Raw genomic sequence first — 22139 nt, 5'->3', positions numbered from 1 at the left:
AAAACACTTCAAAAGTGACGTTTCTGAAGAATTTTAACAGTTTTCTTGTATCTACGAACGCCAGAATGCATAAAATTGACCTAAACGTCTCCTTTTCCTATTCTGAGTCGATTCTGCATGCTTTAAGTGTGTTTGGTGGCTCAGAACCATCAAAAAACGTTGAAATATAGTTCAAATTCAATAAAAATCGACAAAAATACAGTTTCTAGCTAAAATTTGATGGTTTCGTTGCACTTTCCGAGCCCGTAGGGTATCTGAGTGGCTTAAAAGTACAAGAAAACACTTCAAAAGTGACGTTTCTGAAGAATTTTAACAGTTTTCTTGTATCTACGAACGCCAGAATGCATAAAATTGACCTAAACGTCTCCTTTTCCTATTCTGAGTCGATTCTGCATGCTTTAAGTGTGTTTGGTGGCTCAGAACCATCAAAAAACGTTGAAATATAGTTCAAATTCAATAAAAATCGACAAAAATACAGTTTCTAGCTAAAATTTGATGGTTTCGTTGCACTTTCCGAGCCCGTAGGGTATCTGAGTGGCTTAAAAGTACATGAAAACACTTCAAAAGTGACGTTTCTGAAGAATTTTAACAGTTTTCTTGTATCTACGAACGCCAGAATGCATAAAATTGACCTAAACGTCTCCTTTTCCTATTCTGAGTCGATTCTGCATGCTTTAAGTGTGCTTGGTGGCTCAGAACCATCAAAAAACGTTGAAATATAGTTCAAATTCAATAAAAATCGACAAAAATACAGTTTCTAGCTAAAATTTGATGGTTTCGTTGCACTTTCCGAGCCCGTAGGGTATCTGAGTGGCTTAAAAGTACAAGAAAACACTTCAAAAGTGACGTTTCTGAAGAATTTTAACAGTTTTCTTGTATCTACGAACGCCAGAATGCATAAAATTGACCTAAACGTCTCCTTTTCCTATTCTGAGTCGATTCTGCATGCTTTAAGTGTGTTTGGTGGCTCAGAACCATCAAAAAACGTTGAAATATAGTTCAAATTCAATAAAAATCGACAAAAATACAGTTTCTAGCTAAAATTTGATGGTTTCGTTGCATTTTCCGAGCCCGTAGGGTATCTGAGTGGCTTAAAAGTACAAGAAAACACTTCAAAAGTGACGTTTCTGAAGAATTTTAACAGTTTTTTTGTATCTACGAACGCCAGAATGCATAAAATTGACCTAAACGTCTCCTTTTCCTATTCTGAGTCGATTCTGCATGCTTTAAGTGTGTTTGGTGGCTCAGAACCATCAAAAAACGTTGAAATATAGTTCAAATTCAATAAAAATCGACAAAAATACAGTTTCTAGCTAAAATTTGATGGTTTCGTTGCACTTTCCGAGCCCGTTGGGTATCTGAGTGGCTTAAAAGTACAAGAAAACACTTCAAAAGTGACGTTTCTGAAGAATTTTAAAAGTTTTCTTGTATCTACGAACGCCAGAATGCATAAAATTGACCTAAACGTCTCCTTTTCCTATTCTGAGTCGATTCTGCATGCTTTAAGTGTGTTTGGTGGCTCAGAACCATCAAAAAACGTTGAAATATAGTTCAAATTCAATAAAAATCGACAAAAATACAGTTTCTAGCTAAAATTTGATGGTTTCGTTGCACTTTCCGAGCCCGTAGGGTATCTGAGTGGCTTAAAAGTACAAGAAAACGCTTCAAAAGTGACGTTTCTGAAGAATTTTAACAGTTTTCTTGTATCTACGAACGCCAGAATGCATAAAATTGACCTAAACGTCTCCTTTTCCTATTCTGAGTCGATTCTGCATGCTTTAAGTGTGTTTGGTGGCTCAGAACCATCAAAAAACGTTGAAATATAGTTCAAATTCAATAAAAATCGACAAAAATACAGTTTCTAGCTAAAATTTGATGGTTTCGTTGCACTTTCCGAGCCCGTAGGGTATCTGAGTGGCTTAAAAGTACAAGAAAACGCTTCAAAAGTGACGTTTCTGAAGAATTTTAACAGTTTTCTTGTATCTACGAACGCCAGAATGCATAAAATTGACCTAAACGTCTCCTTTTCCTATTCTGAGTCGATTCTGCATGCTTTAAGTGTGTTTGGTGGCTCAGAACCATCAAAAAACGTTGAAATATAGTTCAAATTCAATAAAAATCGACAAAAATACAGTTTCTAGCTAAAATTTGATGGTTTCGTTGCACTTTCCGAGCCCGTAGGGTATCTGAGTGGCTTAAAAGTACAAGAAAACGCTTCAAAAGTGACGTTTCTGAAGAATTTTAACAGTTTTCTTGTATCTACGAACGCCAGAATGCATAAAATTGACCTAAACGTCTCCTTTTCCTATTCTGAGTCGATTCTGCATGCTTTAAGTGTGTTTGGTGGCTCAGAACCATCAAAAAACGTTGAAATATAGTTCAAATTCAATAAAAATCGACAAAAATACAGTTTCTAGCTAAAATTTGATGGTTTCGTTGCACTTTCCGAGCCCGTAGGTTATCTGAGTGGCTTAAAAGTACAAGAAAACACTTCAAAAGTGATGTTTCTGAAGAATTTTAACAGTTTTCTTGTATCTACGAACGCCAGAATGCATAAAATTGACCTAAACGTCTCCTTTTCCTATTCTGAGTCGATTCTGCATGCTTTAAGTGTGTTTGGTGGCTCAGAACCATCAAAAAACGTTGAAATATAGTTCAAATTCAATAAAAATCGACAAAAATACAGTTTCTAGCTAAAATTTGATGGTTTCGTTGCACTTTCCGAGCCCGTAGGGTATCTGAGTGGCTTAAAAGTACAAGAAAACACTTCAAAAGTGACGTTTCTGAAGAATTTTAACAATTTTCTTGTATCTACGAACGCCAGAATGCATAAAATTGACCTAAACGTCTCCTTTTCCTATTCTGAGTCGATTCTGCATGCTTTAAGTGTGTTTGGTGGCTCAGAACCATCAAAAAACGTTGAAATATAGTTCAAATTCAATAAAAATCGACAAAAATACAGTTTCTAGCTAAAATTTGATGGTTTCGTTGCACTTTCCGAGCCCATTGGGTATCTGAGTGGCTTAAAAGTACAAGAAAACACTTCAAAAGTGACGTTTCTGAAGAATTTTAACAGTTTTCTTGTATCTACGAACGCCAGAATGCATAAAATTGACCTAAACGTCTCCTTTTCCTATTCTGAGTCGATTCTGCATGCTTTAAGTGTGTTTGGTGGCTCAGAACCATCAAAAAACGTTGAAATATAGTTCAAATTCAATAAAAATCGACAAAAATACAGTTTCTAGCTAAAATTTGATGGTTTCGTTGCACTTTCCGAGCCCGTAGGGTATCTGAGTGGCTTAAAAGTACAAGAAAACACTTCAAAAGTGACGTTTCTGAAGAATTTTAACAGTTTTCTTGTATCTACGAACGCCAGAATGCATAAAATTGACCTAAACGTCTCCTTTTCCTATTCTGAGTCGATTCTGCATGCTTTAAGTGTGTTTGGTGGCTCAGAACCATCAAAAAACGTTGAAATATAGTTCAAATTCAATAAAAATCGACAAAAATACAGTTTCTAGCTAAAATTTGATGGTTTCGTTGCACTTTCCGAGCCCGTAGGGTATCTGAGTGGCTTAACACTAGAACCGCCGAGAATTCCTCATACCTGGAACCGCCGCCCCGGTCAAATTGACCGGTGATTAAAACCTTAGTTTTTTCAACTGTTTTTATTAATATATAAATTTGTTTACAGTAAAGTCTACGCAAAATATATAGGTGGGTGCCACCTTAACATATATATCTTAAATTTTATTACAATTATTGCAGTAAGTTATTTTAAAGCTACATTTTCCACATATGTTTTTTTTGCAGTTCTTACATATTTCGTAAGTCTTGTTTTCACATTTCTTCTCTTGGCATGTTCGTCTTTTACGATTTTGCTTATATGCCTTTGATCCAACTTCTAAATTATTGTTGTGTTTTTGAGTTGATGTTCCCTCCTGCGGGTCTTCTTCTTGATTATGAGCTTTTTGCGAGAGTTGTTCTGCCAATTGCAAAATGAAATCGCGTCGTTTTATTTTGTTGCCAGTTATGTCTTTGTAGATAACGAACGCATTGATAGCAGCAAAATCTAATATATTATACAGAACGTGTACTGGCCATCTTCTTGAGGGTGCTTTCACGCTGTATTTTCGTGCCATTTGATCTACTACGTCAACGCCATATTTAGTGCTATTATAGAATAAAATTGTCTCTGGCTTTTTCTTTGTTCCAGCATCAATCGAAACTGTTTGATGTTGTGTACTTAGAAGAAGAACATTTTTGTTTGCCTTGGCTTGATATGCTGTCAATGTGCAAACATTGTCTTCACTTGTGAACAAAACAGTTTCATATAACGCACCTTTGCTGTTCTTGATTACTTCGGGAATTTCTTTTCTTGACCTGTTCACTGTTCCAACAATTGTGGTGTTTAGTTTCGCTAGTTTCTTTGCAAGTTCCAAACTGGTAAAAAAATTGTCCGTTGTCACATTTCTTCCCTTCTTGGTGTAGGGCTCTAATAATTTTAGAACGACATATTCACCAAGTGGTTGTCCTGTTGGTCTCGTATCGTCTTTTCCTAAATATGGGAAAGCATTCAATATGTATTTAGCTTTGGTATCAACAGCAAGCCAAAATTTAATGCCAAATTTGTCCGGTTTATTGGCCATATATTGGGTAAATCGGCATCTTGCTTTTGTAGGAAAAAGTTGTTCGTCTATGGTTATGTTTTCTCCTGGCACATAACAAATTTTGCAATTATAAATAAATTTCTGCCATATTTCAGATACTAAAGCAAACTTGTCATGTTCTAATCTTTCTTTCCTTGTAGACTTGAGATCGAATCTAAGATATCGCATGATTTCTCTAAATTTGTTTCTAGCCATCGTGTGACCAAAAAACGATATCCCCCACTTTTTGGACCACAAGGAATCTAATTCTAGGTGACTGGAACCCTGAGCACCACGTGCGTATAGAATGGCAATAAAGGATTCTAGATCTGCTAAGGATAGTTGCCAGTCATTACTGCCTAGTTGTCTTCTAGCTTCGGCCTCGGTGCATTGTTTTATATGTCTCAAAATCGAATCGTCAATAAATAATCTCCAAAAACTAGTCACATTTTCTGCATTTACTTTTTGTTTTGCATAGCCTGTCGGCCCTGGCTTGTCTCTAAGTATATTGCGTTGGACTTTTCTGCCTGCAATAGGCTGACTCTCAGAAATTACTTGCCATTGAGAATTATCTCGTGATTTGCAAACTGAAGCTAGTTTGAAGGAAAATCCTTGTTTTTTTCGTGACTGAGTTGTATTTTTTTGCTGACGTTTACAACGGGCAGACGTTTTTATTTGCTTCTTATTGCTGTCACTGGAACTAGCACTATTCACCACAACTTCTGTATCACACACTGTGTCACTGTCAGAATCACTATCGTTTCGTATTTCACTCGCAATACGATGAGAAAGTATTTCATTTTCACTGTCGGTGTTAGATGATTTAGAATCATTCTCCGAATTTTCTGCTGGAAGATTTTCCAGTTCATCTAAATATGCTAAGGCTTGTGCAGCCGAGAGGCCTTTACTGGACCACATACTGTTCAATTTGTGTATGTAAGCACACTGTAACTAAACAGAAAGAATGCCATTTTGGAGTACAACCGATCTTTTTATATGTTCGCAACATTGCAGGATGAAACTTGCAAAATATTTTGTACGCATCCGCCAAATTAAGTCAGCGCATGTGCGGTGGTAAAAAGTGCACGTGCAGAAACAGGCTCTTAGTCGAATAAACATGTTGAAACAAGTACGAACAAGTAGTAACACACAGAAACAAGCTGTGATCAGTTGGTACAGATATGTGCCATGTTTGCCATTTTGAGAAATGTTGAAAATATAAATTTGTTTATATATGGTGCATACCTAAATGTTTAATTCATTCAAGTGCTCTCACCATATAAAAGAAAAGACAAATAAATGTCGTCAAAATATATTTTTAACGTCCCGGTCAATTTGACCGGGCTGGCGGTTTAGGGGAAAATTTCACAAAACAGTGCTCAAAATTTTTCAAAAATTTTAAAATTTTGTGAGAGCATTGCCAAAGATAATTTAGAAAAACTCACATGATCGCAAGATCATATAAAAATTTATTCTGCTAAAAAAAAAACTTTAAATTTAGCAAACGGTCAAATTGACCGGTGCGGCGGTTCTAGTGTTAAAAGTACAAGAAAACACTTCAAAAGTGACGTTTCTGAAGAATTTTAACAGTTTTCTTGTATCTACGAACGCCAGAATGCATAAAATTGACCTAAACGTCTCCTTTTCCTATTCTGAGTCGATTCTGCATTCTTTAAGTGTGTTTGGTGGCTCAGAACCATCAAAAAACGTTGAAATATAGTTCAAATTCAATAAAAATCGACAAAAATACAGTTTCTAGCTAAAATTTGATGGTTTCGTTGCACTTTCCGAGCCCGTAGGGTATCTGAGTGGCTTAAAAGTACAAGAAAACACTTCAAAAGTGACGTTTCTGAAGAATTTTAACAGTTTTCTTGTATCTACGAACGCCAGAATGCATAAAATTGACCTAAACGTCTCCTTTTCCTATTCTGAGTCGATTCTGCATGCTTTAAGTGTGTTTGGTGGCTCAGAACCATCAAAAAACGTTGAAATATAGTTCAAATTCAATAAAAATCGACAAAAATACAGTTTCTAGCTAAAATTTGATGGTTTCGTTGCACTTTCCGAGCCCGTAGGGTATCTGAGTGGCTTAAAAGTACAAGAAAACACTTCAAAAGTGACGTTTCTGAAGAATTTTAACAGTTTTCTTGTATCTACGAACGCCAGAATGCATAAAATTGACCTAAACGTCTCCTTTTCCTATTCTGAGTCGATTCTGCATGCTTTAAGTGTGTTTGGTGGCTCAGAACCATCAAAAAACGTTGAAATATAGTTCAAATTCAATAAAAATCGACAAAAATACAGTTTCTAGCTAAAATTTGATGGTTTCGTTGGACTTTCCGAGTCCGTAGGGTATCTGAGTGGCTTAAAAGTACAAGAAAACACTTCAAAAGTGACGTTTCTGAAGAATTTTAACAGTTTTCTTGTATCACCGAACGCCAGAATGCATAAAATTGACCTAAACGTCTCCTTTTCCTATTCTGAGTCGATTCTGCATGCTTTAAGTGTGTTTGGTGGCTCAGAACCATCAAAAAACGTTGAAATATATGTAGTTCAAATTCAATAAAAATCGACAAAAATACAGTTTCTAGCTAAAATTTGATGGTTTCGTTGCACTTTCCGAGCCCGTAGGGTATCTGAGTGGCTTAAAAGTACAAGAAAACACTTCAAAAGTGACGTTTCTGAAGAATTTTAACAGTTTTCTTGTATCTACGAACGCCAGAATGCATAAAATTGACCTAAACGTCTCCTTTTCCTATTCTGAGTCGATTCTGCATGCTTTAAGTGTGTTTGGTGGCTCAGAACCATCAAAAAACGTTGAAATATAGTTCAAATTCAATAAAAATCGACAAAAATACAGTTTCTAGCTAAAATTTGATGGTTTCGTTGCACTTTCCGAGCCCGTAGGGTATCTGAGTAGCTTAAAAGTACAAGAAAACACTTCAAAAGTGACGTTTCTGAAGAATTTTAACAGTTTTCTTGTATCTACGAACGCCAGAATGCATAAAATTGACCTAAACGTCTGCTTTTCCTATTCTGAGTCGATTCTGCATGCTTTAAGTGTGTTTGGTGGCTCAGAACCATCAAAAAACGTTGAAATATAGTTCAAATTCAATAAAAATCGACAAAAATACAGTTTCTAGCTAAAATTTGATGGTTTCGTTGCACTTTCCGAGCCCGTAGGGTATCTGAGTGGCTTAAAAGTACAAGAAAACACTTCAAAAGTGACGTTTCTGAAGAATTTTAACAGTTTTCTTGTATCTACGAACGCCAGAATGCATAAAATTGACCTAAACGTCTCCTTTTCCTATTCTGAGTCGATTCTGCATGCTTTAAGTGTGTTTGGTGGCTCAGAACCATCAAAAAACGTTGAAATATAGTTCAAATTCAATAAAAATCGACAAAAATACAGTTTCTAGCTAAAATTTGATGGTTTCGTTGCACTTTCCGAGCCCGTAGGGTATCTGAGTGGCTTAAAAGTACAAGAAAACACTTCAAAAGTGACGTTTCTGAAGAATTTTAACAGTTTTCTTGTATCTACGAACGCCAGAATGCATAAAATTGACCTAAACGTCTCCTTTTCCTATTCTGAGTCGATTCTGCATGCTTTAAGTGTGTTTGGTGGCTCAGAACCATCAAAAAACGTTGAAATATAGTTCAAATTCAATAAAAATCGACAAAAATACAGTTTCTAGCTAAAATTTGATGGTTTCGTTGCACTTTCCGAGCCCGTAGGGTATCTGAGTAGTTTAAAAGTACAAGAAAACACTTCAAAAGTGACGTTTCTGAAGAATTTTAACAGTTTTCTTGTATCTACGAACGCCAGAATGCATAAAATTGACCTAAACGTCTGCTTTTCCTATTCTGAGTCGATTCTGCATGCTTTAAGTGTGTTTGGTGGCTCAGAACCATCAAAAAACGTTGAAATATAGTTCAAATTCAATAAAAAACGACAAAAATACAGTTTCTAGCTAAAATTTGATGGTTTCGTTGCACTTTCCGAGCCCGTAGGGTATCTGAGTGGCTTAAAAGTACAAGAAAACACTTCAAAATGACGTTTCTGAAGAATTTTAACAGTTTTCTTGTATCTACGAACGCCAGAATGCATAAAATTGACCTAAACGTCTCCTTTTCCTATTCTGAGTCGATTCTGCATGCTTTAAGTGTGTTTGGTGGCTCAGAACCATCAAAAAACGTTGAAATATAGTTCAAATTCAATAAAAATCGACAAAAATACAGTTTCTAGCTAAAATTTGATGGTTTCGTTGCACTTTCCGAGCCCGTAGGGTATCTGAGTGGCTTAAAAGTACAAGAAAACACTTCAAAAGTGATGTTTCTGAAGAATTTTAACAGTTTTCTTGTATCTACGAACGCCAGAATGCATAAAATTGACCTAAACGTCTCCTTTTCCTATTCTGAGTCGATTCTGCATGCTTTAAGTGTGTTTGGTGGCTCAGAACCATCAAAAAACGTTGAAATATAGTTCAAATTCAATAAAAATCGACAAAAATACAGTTTCTAGCTAAAATTTGATGGTTTCGTTGCACTTTCCGAGCCCGTAGGGTATCTGAGTGGCTTAAAAGTACAAGAAAACACTTCAAAAGTGACGTTTCTGAAGAATTTTAACAGTTTTCTTGTATCTACGAACGCCAGAATGCATAAAATTGACCTAAACGTCTCCTTTTCCTATTCTGAGTCGATTCTGCATTCTTTAAGTGTGTTTGGTGGCTCAGAACCATCAAAAAACGTTGAAAAATAGTTCAAATTCAATAAAAATCGACAAAAATACAGTTTCTAGCTAAAATTTGATGGTTTCGTTGCACTTTCCGAGCCCGTAGGGTATCTGAGTGGCTTAAAAGTACAAGAAAACACTTCAAAAGTGACGTTTCTGAAGAATTTTAACAGTTTTCTTGTATCTACGAACGCCAGAATGCATAAAACTGACCTAAACGTCTCCTTTTCCTATTCTGAGTCGATTCTGCATGCTTTAAGTGTGTTTGGTGGCTCAGAACCATCAAAAAACGTTGAAATATAGTTCAAATTCAATAAAAATCGACAAAAATACAGTTTCTAGCTAAAATTTGATGGTTTCGTTGCACTTTCCGAGCCCGTAGGGTATCTGAGTGGCTTAAAAGTACAAGAAAACACTTCAAAAGTGACGTTTCTGAAGAATTTTAACAGTTTTCTTGTATCTACGAACGCCAGAATGCATAAAATTGACCTAAACGTCTCCTTTTCCTATTCTGAGTCGATTCTGCATGCTTTAAGTGTGTTTGGTGGCTCAGAACCATCAAAAAACGTTGAAATATAGTTCAAATTCAATAAAAATCGACAAAAATACAGTTTCTAGCTAAAATTTGATGGTTTCGTTGGACTTTCCGAGTCCGTAGGGTATCTGAGTGGCTTAAAAGTACAAGAAAACACTTCAAAAGTGACGTTTCTGAAGAATTTTAACAGTTTTCTTGTATCACCGAACGCCAGAATGCATAAAATTGACCTAAACGTCTCCTTTTCCTATTCTGAGTCGATTCTGCATGCTTTAAGTGTGTTTGGTGGCTCAGAACCATCAAAAAACGTTGAAATATAGTTCAAATTCAATAAAAATCGACAAAAATACAGTTTCTAGCTAAAATTTGATGGTTTCGTTGCACTTTCCGAGCCCGTAGGGTATCTGAGTGGCTTAAAAGTACAAGAAAACACTTCAAAAGTGACGTTTCTGAAGAATTTTAACAGTTTTCTTGTATCTACGAACGCCAGAATGCATAAAATTGACCTAAACGTCTCCTTTTCCTATTCTGAGTCGATTCTGCATGCTTTAAGTGTGTTTGGTGGCTCAGAACCATCAAAAAACGTTGAAATATAGTTCAAATTCAATAAAAATCGACAAAAATACAGTTTCTAGCTAAAATTTGATGGTTTCGTTGCACTTTCCGAGCCCGTAGGGTATCTGAGTGGCTTAAAAGTACAAGAAAACACTTCAAAAGTGACGTTTCTGAAGAATTTTAACAGTTTTCTTGTATCTACGAACGCCAGAATGCATAAAATTGACCTAAACGTCTCCTTTTCCTATTCTGAGTCGATTCTGCATGCTTTAAGTGTGTTTGGTGGCTCAGAACCATCAAAAAACGTTGAAATATAGTTCAAATTCAATAAAAATCGACAAAAATACAGTTTCTAGCTAAAATTTGATGGTTTCGTTGCACTTTCCGAGCCCGTAGGGTATCTGAGTAGCTTAAAAGTACAAGAAAACACTTCAAAAGTGATGTTTCTGAAGAATTTTAACAGTTTTCTTGTATCTACGAACGCCAGAATGCATAAAATTGACCTAAACGTCTGCTTTTCCTATTCTGAGTCGATTCTGCATGCTTTAAGTGTGTTTGGTGGCTCAGAACCATCAAAAAACGTTGAAATATAGTTCAAATTCAATAAAAAACGACAAAAATACAGTTTCTAGCTAAAATTTGATGGTTTCGTTGCACTTTCCGAGCCCGTAGGGTATCTGAGTGGCTTAAAAGTACAAGAAAACACTTCAAAATGACGTTTCTGAAGAATTTTAACAGTTTTCTTGTATCTACGAACGCCAGAATGCATAAAATTGACCTAAACGTCTCCTTTTCCTATTCTGAGTCGATTCTGCATGCTTTAAGTGTGTTTGGTGGCTCAGAACCATCAAAAAACGTTGAAATATAGTTCAAATTCAATAAAAATCGACAAAAATACAGTTTCTAGCTAAAATTTGATGGTTTCGTTGCACTTTCCGAGCCCGTAGGGTATCTGAGTGGCTTAAAAGTACAAGAAAACACTTCAAAAGTGATGTTTCTGAAGAATTTTAACAGTTTTCTTGTATCTACGAACGCCAGAATGCATAAAATTGACCTAAACGTCTCCTTTTCCTATTCTGAGTCGATTCTGCATGCTTTAAGTGTGTTTGGTGGCTCAGAACCATCAAAAAACGTTGAAATATAGTTCAAATTCAATAAAAATCGACAAAAATACAGTTTCTAGCTAAAATTTGATGGTTTCGTTGCACTTTCCGAGCCCGTAGGGTATCTGAGTGGCTTAAAAGTACAAGAAAACACTTCAAAAGTGACGTTTCTGAAGAATTTTAACAGTTTTCTTGTATCTACGAACGCCAGAATGCATAAAATTGACCTAAACGTCTCCTTTTCCTATTCTGAGTCGATTCTGCATGCTTTAAGTGTGTTTGGTGGCTCAGAACCATCAAAAAACGTTGAAATATAGTTCAAATTCAATAAAAATCGACAAAAATACAGTTTCCTGCTAAAATTTGATGGTTTCGTTGCACTTTCCGAGCCCGTAGGGTATCTGAGTGGCTTAAAAGTACAAGAAAACACTTCAAAAGTGACGTTTCTGAAGAATTTTAACAGTTTTCTTGTATCTACGAACGCCAGAATGCATAAAATTGACCTAAACGTCTCCTTTTCCTATTCTGAGTCGATTCTGCATGCTTTAAGTGTGTTTGGTGGCTCAGAACCATCAAAAAAGGTTGAAATATAGTTCAAATTCAATAAAAATCGACAAAAATACAGTTTCTAGCTAAAATTTGATGGTTTCGTTGCACTTTCCGTGCCCGTAGGGTATCTGAGTGGCTTAAAAGTACAAGAAAACACTTCAAAAGTGACGTCTCTGAAGAATTTTAACAGTTTTCTTGTATCTACGAACGCCAGAATGCATAAAAATGACCTAAACGTCTCCTTTTCCTATTCTGAGTCGATTCTGCATGCTTCAAGTGTGTTTGGTGGCTCAGAACCATCAAAAAACGTTGAAATATAGTTCAAATTCAATAAAAATCGACAAAAATACAGTTTCTAGCAAAAATTTGATGGTTTAGTTGCACTTTCCGAGCCCGTAGGATATCTGAGTGACTTAAAAGTACAAGAAAACACTTCAAAAGTGACGTTTCTGAAGAATTTTAACAGTTTTCTTGTATCTACGAACGCCAGAATGCATAAAATTGACCTAAACGTCTCCTTTTCCTATTCTGAGTCGATTCTGCATGCTTTAAGTGTGTTTGGTGGCTCAGAACCATCAAAAAACGTTGAAATATAGTTCAAATTCAATAAAAATCGACAAAAATACAGTTTCTAGCTAAAATTTGATGGTTTCGTTGCACTTTCCGAGCCCGTAGGGTATCTGAGTAGCTTAAAAGTACAAGAAAACACTTCAAAAGTGACGTTTCTGAAGAATTTTAACAGTTTTCTTGTATCTACGAACGCCAGAATGCATAAAATTGACCTAAACGTCTCCTTTTCCTATTCTGAGTCGATTCTGCATGCTTTAAGTGTGTTTGGTGGCTCAGAACCATCAAAAAACGTTGAAATATAGTTCAAATTCAATAAAAATCGACAAAAATACAGTTTCTAGCTAAAATTTTATGATTTCGTTGCACTTTCCGAGCCCGTAGGGTATCTGAGTGGCTTAAAAGTACAAGAAAACACTTCAAAAGTGACGTTTCTGAAGAATTTTAACAGTTTTCTTGTATCTACGAACGCCAGAATGCATAAAATTGACCTAAACGTCTCCTTTTCCTATTCTGAGTCGATTCTGCATGCTTTAAGTGTGTTTGGTGGCTCAGAACCATCAAAAAACGTTGAAATATAGTTCAAATTCAATAAAAATCGACAAAAATACAGTTTCTAGCTAAAATTTGATGGTTTCGTTGCACTTTCCGAGCCCGTAGGGTTTCTGAGTGGCTTAAAAGTACAAGAAAACACTTCAAAAGTGACGTTTCTGAAGAATTTTAACAGTTTTCTTGTATCTACGAACGCCAGAATGCATAAAATTGACCTAAACGTCTCCTTTTCCTATTCTGAGTCGATTCTGCATGCTTTAAGTGTGTTTGGTGGCTCAGAACCATCAAAAAACGTTGAAATATAGTTCAAATTCAATAAAAATCGACAAAAATACAGTTTCTAGCTAAAATTTGATGGTTTCGTTGCACTTTCCGAGCCCGTAGGGTATCTGAGTGGCTTAAAAGTACAAGAAAACACTTCAAAAGTGGCGTTTCTGAAGAATTTTAACAGTTTTCTTGTATCTACGAACGCCAGAATGCATAAAATTGACCTAAACGTCTCCTTTTCCTATTCTGAGTCGATTCTGCATGCTTTAAGTGTGTTTGGTGGCTCAGAACCATCAAAAAACGTTGAAATATAGTTCAAATTCAATAAAAATCGACAAAAATACAGTTTCTAGCTAAAATTTGATGGTTTCGTTGCACTTTCCGAGCCCGTAGGGTATCTGAGTGGCTTAAAAGTACAAGAAAACACTTCAAAAGTGACGTTTCTGAAGAATTTTAACAGTTTTCTTGTATCTACGAACGCCAGAATGCATAAAATTGACCTAAACGTCTCCTTTTCCTATTCTGAGTCGATTCTGCATGCTTTAAGTGTGTTTGGTGGCTCAGAACCATCAAAAAACGTTGAAATATAGTTCAAATTCAATAAAAATCGACAAAAATACAGTTTCTAGCTAAAATTTGATGGTTTCGTTGCACTTTCCGAGCCCGTAGGGTATCTGAGTGGCTTAAAAGTACAAGAAACCACTTCAAAAGTGACGTTTCTGAAGAATTTTAACAGTTTTCTTGTATCTACGAACGCCAGAATGCATAAAATTGACCTAAACGTCTCCTTTTCCTATTCTGAGTCGATTCTGCATGCTTTAAGTGTGTTTGGTGGCTCAGAACCATCAAAAAACGTTGAAATATAGTTCAAATTCAATAAAAATCGACAAAAATACAGTTTCTAGCTAAAATTTGATGGTTTCGTTGCACTTTCCGAGCCCGTAGGGTATCTGAGTGGCTTAAAAGTACAAGAAAACACTTCAAAAGTGACGTTTCTGAAGAATTTTAACAGTTTTCTTGTATCTACGAACGCCAGAATGCATAAAATTGACCTAAACGTCTCCTTTTCCTATTCTGAGTCGATTCTGCATGCTTTAAGTGTGTTTGGTGGCTCAGAACCATCAAAAAACGTTGAAATATAGTTCAAATTCAATAAAAATCGACAAAAATACAGTTTCTAGCTAAAATTTGATGGTTTCGTTGCACTTTCCGAGCCCGTAGGGTATCTGAGTGGCTTAAAAGTACAAGAAAACACTTCAAAAGTGACGTTTCTGAAGAATTTTAACAGTTTTCTTGTATCTACGAACGCCAGAATGCATAAAATTGACCTAAACGTCTCCTTTTCCTATTCTGAGTCGATTCTGCATGCTTTAAGTGTGTTTGGTGGCTCAGAACCATCAAAAAACGTTGAAATATAGTTCAAATTCAATAAAAATCGACAAAAATAAAGTTTCTAGCTAAAATTTGATGGTTTCGTTGCACTTTCCGAGCCCGTAGGGTATCTGAGTGGCTTAAAAGTACTAGAAAACACTTCAAAAGTGACGTTTCTGAAGAATTTTAACAGTTTTCTTGTATCTACGAACGCCAGAATGCATAAAATTGACCTAAACGTCTCCTTTTCCTATTCTGAGTCGATTCTGCATGCTTTAAGTGTGTTTGGTGGCTCAGAACCATCAAAAAACGTTGAAATATAGTTCAAATTCAATAAAAATCGACAAAAATACAGTTTCTAGCTAAAATTTGATGGTTTCGTTGCACTTTCCGAGCCCGTAGGGTATCTGAGTGGCTTAAAAGTACAAGAAAATACTTCAAAAGTGACGTTTCTGAAGAATTTTAACAGTTTTCTTGTATCTACGAACGCCAGAATGCATAAAATTGACCTAAACGTCTCCTTTTCCTATTCTGAGTCGATTCTGCATGCTTTAAGTGTGTTTGGTGGCTCAGAACCATCAAAAAACATTGAAATATAGTTCAAATTCAATAAAAACCGACAAAAATACAGTTTCTAGCTAAAATTTGATGGTTTCGTTGCACTTTCCAAGCCCATAGGGTATCTGAGTGGCTTAAAAGTACAAGAAAACACTTCAAAAGTGACGTTTCTGAAGAATTTTAACAGTTTTCTTGTATCTACGAACGCCAGAATGCATAAAATTGACCTAAACGTCTCCTTTTCCTATTCTGAGTCGATTAGTTTCGTTGCACTTTCCGAGCCCGTTGGGTATCTGAGTGGCTTAAAAGTACAAGAAAACAGTTCAAAAGTGACGTTTCTGAAGAATTTTAACAGTTTTCTTGTATCTACGAACGCCAGAATGCATAAAATTGACCTAAACGTCTCCTTTTCCTATTCTGAGTCGATTCTGCATGCTTTAAGTGCGTTTGGTGGCTCAGAACCATCAAAAAACGTTGAAATATAGTTCAAATTCAATAAAAATCGACAAAAATATAGTTTCTAGCTAAAATTTGATAGTTTCGTTGCACTTTCCGAGCCCGTGTGGGTATCTGAGTGGCTTAAAAGTACAAGAAAACACTTCAAAAGTGACGTTTCTGAAGAATTTTAACAGTTTTCTTGTATCTACGAACGCCAGAATGCATAAAATTGACCTAAACGTCTCCTTTTCCTATTCTGAGTCGATTCTGCATGCTTTAAGTGTGTTTGGTGGCTCAGAACCATCAAAAAACGTTGAAATATAGTTCAAATTCAATAAAAATCGACAAAAATACAGTTTCTAGCTAAAATTTGATGGTTTCGTTGCACTTTCCGAGCCCGTTGGGTATCTGAGTGGCTTAAAAGTACAAGAAAACACTTCAAAAGTGACGTTTCTGAAGAATTTTAACAGTTTTCTTGTATCTACGAACGCCAGAATGCATAAAATTGACCTAAACGTCTCCTTTTCCTATTCTGAGTCGATTCTGCATGCTTTAAGTGTGTTTGGTGGCTCAGAACCATCAAAAAACGTTGAAATATAGTTCAAATTCAATAAAAATCGACAAAAATACAGTTTCTAGCTAAAATTTGATGGTTTCGTTGCACTTTCCGAGCCCGTAGGGTATCTGAGTGGGTTAAAAGTACAAGAAAACACTTCAAAAGTGACGTTTCTGAAGAATTTTAACAGTTTTCTTGTATCTACGAACGCCAGAATGCATAAAATTGACCTAAACGTCTCCTTTTCCTATTCTGAGTCGATTCTGCATGCTTTAAGTGTGTTTGGTGGCTCAGAACCATCAAAAAACGTTGAAATATAGTTCAAATTCAATAAAAATCGACAAAAATACAGTTTCTAGCTAAAATTTGATGGTTTCGTTGCACTTTCCGAGTCCGTAGGGTATCTGAGTGGCTTAAAAGTACAAGAAAACACTTCAAAAGTGACGTTTCTGAAGAATTTTAACAGTTTTCTTGCATCTACGAACGCCAGAATGCATAAAATTGACCTAAACGTCTCCTTTTCCTATTCTGAGTCGATTCTGCATGCTTTAAGTGTGTTTGGTGGCTCAGAACCATCAAAAAACGTTGAAATATAGTTAAAATTCAATAAAAATCGACAAAAATACAGTTTCTAGCTAAAATTTGATGGTTTCGTTGCACTTTCCGAGCCCGTAGGGTATCTGAGTGGCTTAAAAGTACAAGAAAACACTTCAAAAGTGACGTTTCTGAAGAATTTTAACAGTTTTCTTGTATCTACGAACGCCAGAATGCATAAAATTGACCTAAACGTCTCCTTTTCCTATTCTGAGTCGATTCTGAATGCTTTAAGTGTGTTTGGTGGCTCAGAACCATCAAAAAACGTTGAAATATAGTTCAAATTCAATAAAAATCGACAAAAATACAGTTTCTAGCTAAAATTTGATGGTTTCGTTGCACTTTCCGAGCCCGTAGGGTATCTGAGTGGCTTAAAAGTACAAGAAAACACTTCAAAAGTGACGTTTCTGAAGAATTTTAACAGTTTTCTTGTATCTACGAACGCCAGAATGCATAAAATTGACCTAAACATCTCCTTTTCCTATTCTGAGTCGATTCTGCATGCTTTAAGTGTGTTTGGTGGCTCAGAACCATCAAAAAACGTTGAAATTTAGTTCAAATTCAATAAAAATCGACAAAAATACAGTTTCTAGCTAAAATTTGATTGTTTCGTTGCACTTTCCGAGCCCGTAGGGTATCTGAGTGGCTTAAAAGTACAAGAAAACACTTCAAAAGTGACGTTTCTGAAGAATTTTAACAGTTTTCTTGTATCTACGAACGCCAGAATGCATAAAATTGACCTAAACGTCTCCTTTTCCTATTCTGAGTCGATTCTGCATGCTTTAAGTGTGTTTGGTGGCTCAGAACCATCAAAAAACGTTGAAATATAGTTCAAATTCAATAAAAATCGACAAAAATACAGTTTCTAGCTAAAATTTGATGGTTTCGTTGCACTTTCCGAGCCCATAGGGTATCTGAGTGGCTTAAAAGTACAAGAAAACACTTCAAAAGTGACGTTTCTGAAGAATTTTAACAGTTTTCTTGTATCTACGAACGCCAGAATGCATAAAATTGACCTAAACGTCTCCTTTTCCTATTCTGAGTTGATTCTGCATGCTTTAAGTGTGTTCGGTGGCTCAGAACCATCAAAAAACGTTGAAATATAGTTCAAATTCAATAAAACTCGACAAAAATACAGTTTCTAGCTAAAATTTGATGGTTTCGTTGCACTTTCCGAGCCCGTAGGGTATCTGAGTGGCTTAAAAGTACAAGAAAACACTTCAAAAGTGACGTTTCTGAAGAATTTTAACAGTTTTCTTGTATCTACGAACGCCAGAATGCATAAAATTGACCTAAACGTCTCCTTTTCCTATTCTGAGTCGATTCTGCATGCTTTAAGTGTGTTTGGTGGCTCAGAACCATCAAAAAACGTTGAAATATAGTTCAAATTCAATAAAAATCGACAAAAATACAGTTTCTAGCTAAAATTTGATGGTTTCGTTGCACTTTCCGAGCCCGTAGGGTGTCTGAGTGGCTTAAAAGTACAAGAAAACACTTCAAAAGTGACGTTTCTGAAGAATTTTAACAGTTTTCTTGTATCTACGAACGCCAGAATGCATTAAATTGACCTAAACGTCTCCTTTTCCTATTCTGGGTCGATTCTGCATGCTTTAAGTGTGTTTGGTGGCTCAGAACCATCAAAAAACGTTGAAATATAGTTCAAATTCAATAAAAATCAACAAAAATACAGTTTCTAGCTAAAATTTGATGGTTTCGTTGCACTTTCCGAGCCCGTAGGGTATCTGAGTGGCTTAAAAGTACAAGAAAACACTTCAAAAGTGACGTTTCTGAAGAATTTTAACAGTTTTCTTGTATCTACGAACGCCAGAATGCATAAAATTGACCTAAACGTCTCCTTTTCCTATTCTGAGTCGATTCTGCATGCTTTAAGTGTGTTTGGTGGCTCAGAACCATCAAAAAACGTTGAAATATAGTTCAAATTCAATAAAAATCGACAAAAATACAGTTTCTAGCTAAAATTTGATGGTTTCGTTGCACTTTCCGAGCCCGTAGGGTATCTGAGTGGCTTAAAAGTACAAGAAAACACTTCAAAAGTGACGTTTCTGAAGAATTTTAACAGTTTTCTTGTATCTACGAACGCCAGAATGCATAAAATTGACCTAAACGTCTCCTTTTCCTATTCTGAGTCGATTCTGCATGCTTTAAGTGTGTTTGGAGGCTCAGAACCATCAAAAAACGTTGAAATATAGTTCAAATTCAATAAAAATCGACAAAAATACAGTTTCTAGCTAAAATTTTATGGTTTCGTTGCACTTTCCGAGCCCGTAGGGTATCTGAGTGGCTTAAAAGTACAAGAAAACACTTCAAAAGTGACGTTTCTGAAGAATTTTAACAGTTTTCTTGTATCTACGAACACCAGAATGCTTAAAATTGACCTAAACGTCTCCTTTTCCTATTCTGAGTCGATTCTGCATGCTTTAAGTGTGTTTGGTGGCTCAGAACCATCAAAAAACGTTGAAATATAGTTCAAATTCAATAAAAATCGACAAAAATACAGTTTCTAGCTAAAATTTGATGGTTTCGTTGCACTTTCCGAGCCCGTAGGGTATCTGAGTGGCTTAAAAGTACAAGAAAACACTTCAAAAGTGACGTTTCTGAAGAATTTTAACAGTTTTCTTGTATCTACGAACGCCAGAATGCATAAAATTGACCTAAACGTCTCCTTTTCCTATTCTGAGTCGATTCTGCATGCTTTAAGTGTGTTTGGTGGCTCAGAACCATCAAAAAACGTTGAAATATAGTTCAAATTCAATAAAAATCGACAAAAATACAGTTTCTAGCTAAAATTTGATGGTTTCGTTGCACTTTCCGAGCCCGTAGGGTATCTGTGTAGCTTAAAAGTACAAGAAAACACTTCAAAAGTGACGTTTCTGAAGAATTTTAACAGTTTTCTTGTATCTACGAACGCCAGAATGCATAAAATTGACCTAAACGTCTGCTTTTCCTATTCTGAGTCGATTCTGCATGCTTTAAGTGTGTTTGGTGGCTCAGAACCATCAAAAAACGTTGAAATATAGTTCAAATTCAATAAAAAACGACAAAAATACAGTTTCTAGCTAAAATTTGATGGTTTCGTTGCACTTTCCGAGCCCGTAGGGTATCTGAGTGGCTTAAAAGTACAAGAAAACACTTCAAAATGACGTTTCTGAAGAATTTTAACAGTTTTCTTGTATCTACGAACGCCAGAATGCATAAAATTGACCTAAACGTCTCCTTTTCCTATTCTGAGTCGATTCTGCATGCTTTAAGTGTGTTTGGTGGCTCAGAACCATCAAAAAACGTTGAAATATAGTTCAAATTCAATAAAAATCGACAAAAATACAGTTTCTAGCTAAAATTTGATGGTTTCGTTGCACTTTCCGAGCCCGTAGGGTATCTGAGTGGCTTAAAAGTACAAGAAAACACTTCAAAAGGGATGTTTCTGAAGAATTTTAACAGTTTTCTTGTATCTACGAACGCCAGAATGCATAAAATTGACCTAAACGTCTCCTTTTCCTATTCTGAGTCGATTCTGCATGCTTTAAGTGTGTTTGGTGGCTCAGAACCATCAAAAAACGTTGAAATATAGTTCAAATTCAATAAAAATCGACAAAAATACAGTTTCTAGCTAAAATTTGATGGTTTCGTTGCACTTTCCGAGCCCGTAGGGTATCTGAGTGGCTTAAAAGTACAAGAAAACACTTCAAAAGTGACGTTTCTGAAGAATTTTAACAGTTTTCTTGTATCTACGAACGCCAGAATGCATAAAATTGACCTAAACGTCTCCTTTTCCTATTCTGAGTCGATTCTGCATGCTTTAAGTGTGTTTGGTGGCTCAGAACCATCAAAAAACGTTGAAATATAGTTCAAATTCAATAAAAATCGACAAAAATACAGTTTCTAGCTAAAATTTGATGGTTTCGTTGCACTTTCCGAGCCCGTAGGGTATCTGAGTGGCTTAAAAGTACAAGAAAACACTTCAAAAGTGACGTTTCTGAAGAATTTTAACAGTTTTCTTGTATCTACGAACGCCAGAATGCATAAAATTGACCTAAACATCTCCTTTTCCTATTCTGAGTCGATTCTGCATGCTTTAAGTGTGTTTGGTGGCTCAGAACCATCAAAAAACGTTGAAATTTAGTTCAAATTCAATAAAAATCGACAAAAATACAGTTTCTAGCTAAAATTTGATTGTTTCGTTGCACTTTCCGAGCCCGTAGGGTATCTGAGTGGCTTAAAAGTACAAGAAAACACTTCAAAAGTGACGTTTCTGAAGAATTTTAACAGTTTTCTTGTATCTACGAACGCCAGAATGCATAAAATTGACCTAAACGTCTCCTTTTCCTATTCTGAGTCGATTCTGCATGCTTTAAGTGTGTTTGGTGGCTCAGAACCATCAAAAAACGTTGAAATATAGTTCAAATTCAATAAAAATCGACAAAAATACAGTTTCTAGCTAAAATTTGATGGTTTCGTTGCACTTTCCGAGCCCATAGGGTATCTGAGTGGCTTAAAAGTACAAGAAAACACTTCAAAAGTGACGTTTCTGAAGAATTTTAACAGTTTTCTTGTATCTACGAACGCCAGAATGCATAAAATTGACCTAAACGTCTCCTTTTCCTATTCTGAGTTGATTCTGCATGCTTTAAGTGTGTTTGGTGGCTCAGAACCATCAAAAAACGTTGAAATATAGTTCAAATTCAATAAAAATCGACAAAAATACAGTTTCTAGCTAAAATTTGATGGTTTCGTTGCACTTTCCGAGCCCGTAGGGTATCTGAGTGGCTTAAAAGTACAAGAAAACACTTCAAAAGTGACGTTTCTGAAGAATTTTAACAGTTTTCTTGTATCTACGAACGCCAGAATGCATAAAATTGACCTAAACGTCGCCTTTTCCTATTCTGAGTCGATTCTGCATGCTTTAAGTGTGTTTGGTGGCTCAGAACCATCAAAAAACGTTGAAATATAGTTCAAATTCAATAAAAATCGACAAAAATACAGTTTCTAGCTAAAATTTGATGGTTTCGTTGCACTTTCCGAGCCCGTAGGGTATCTGAGTGGCTTAAAAGTACAAGAAAACACTTCAAAAGTGACGTTTCTGAAGAATTTTAAC

At 35.8% G+C, this 22139-nt stretch overlaps 1 protein-coding gene across 1 annotated transcript; it reads right to left on the bottom strand.

The window, feature by feature from the left end:
* Window positions 1–3820: 3820 nt before the first annotated feature.
* Window positions 3821–5567, bottom strand: LOC135120901 (piggyBac transposable element-derived protein 4; the record flags this gene model as incomplete). The annotated part of the gene is made up of 1 exon (XM_064045227.1): window positions 3821–5567. A coding segment is annotated over exon 1 (1747 nt), but the record flags the coding sequence as incomplete, so codon positions are not given.
* Window positions 5568–22139: the final 16572 nt, after the last annotated feature.

The sequence above is a fragment of the Zophobas morio genome, unplaced genomic scaffold (genome assembly GCF_036711695.1).
Source record: "Zophobas morio isolate AGI-343-1 ecotype UQ-CSIRO unplaced genomic scaffold, CSIRO_AGI_Zmor_V1 ptg000440l, whole genome shotgun sequence".
In the NCBI taxonomy this organism is placed as follows: Eukaryota; Metazoa; Arthropoda; class Insecta; order Coleoptera; family Tenebrionidae; genus Zophobas; species Zophobas morio.
The sequence above is the reverse complement of the archived record's forward strand: the minus strand, read 5'-3'. Positions and strand labels throughout refer to the sequence as shown.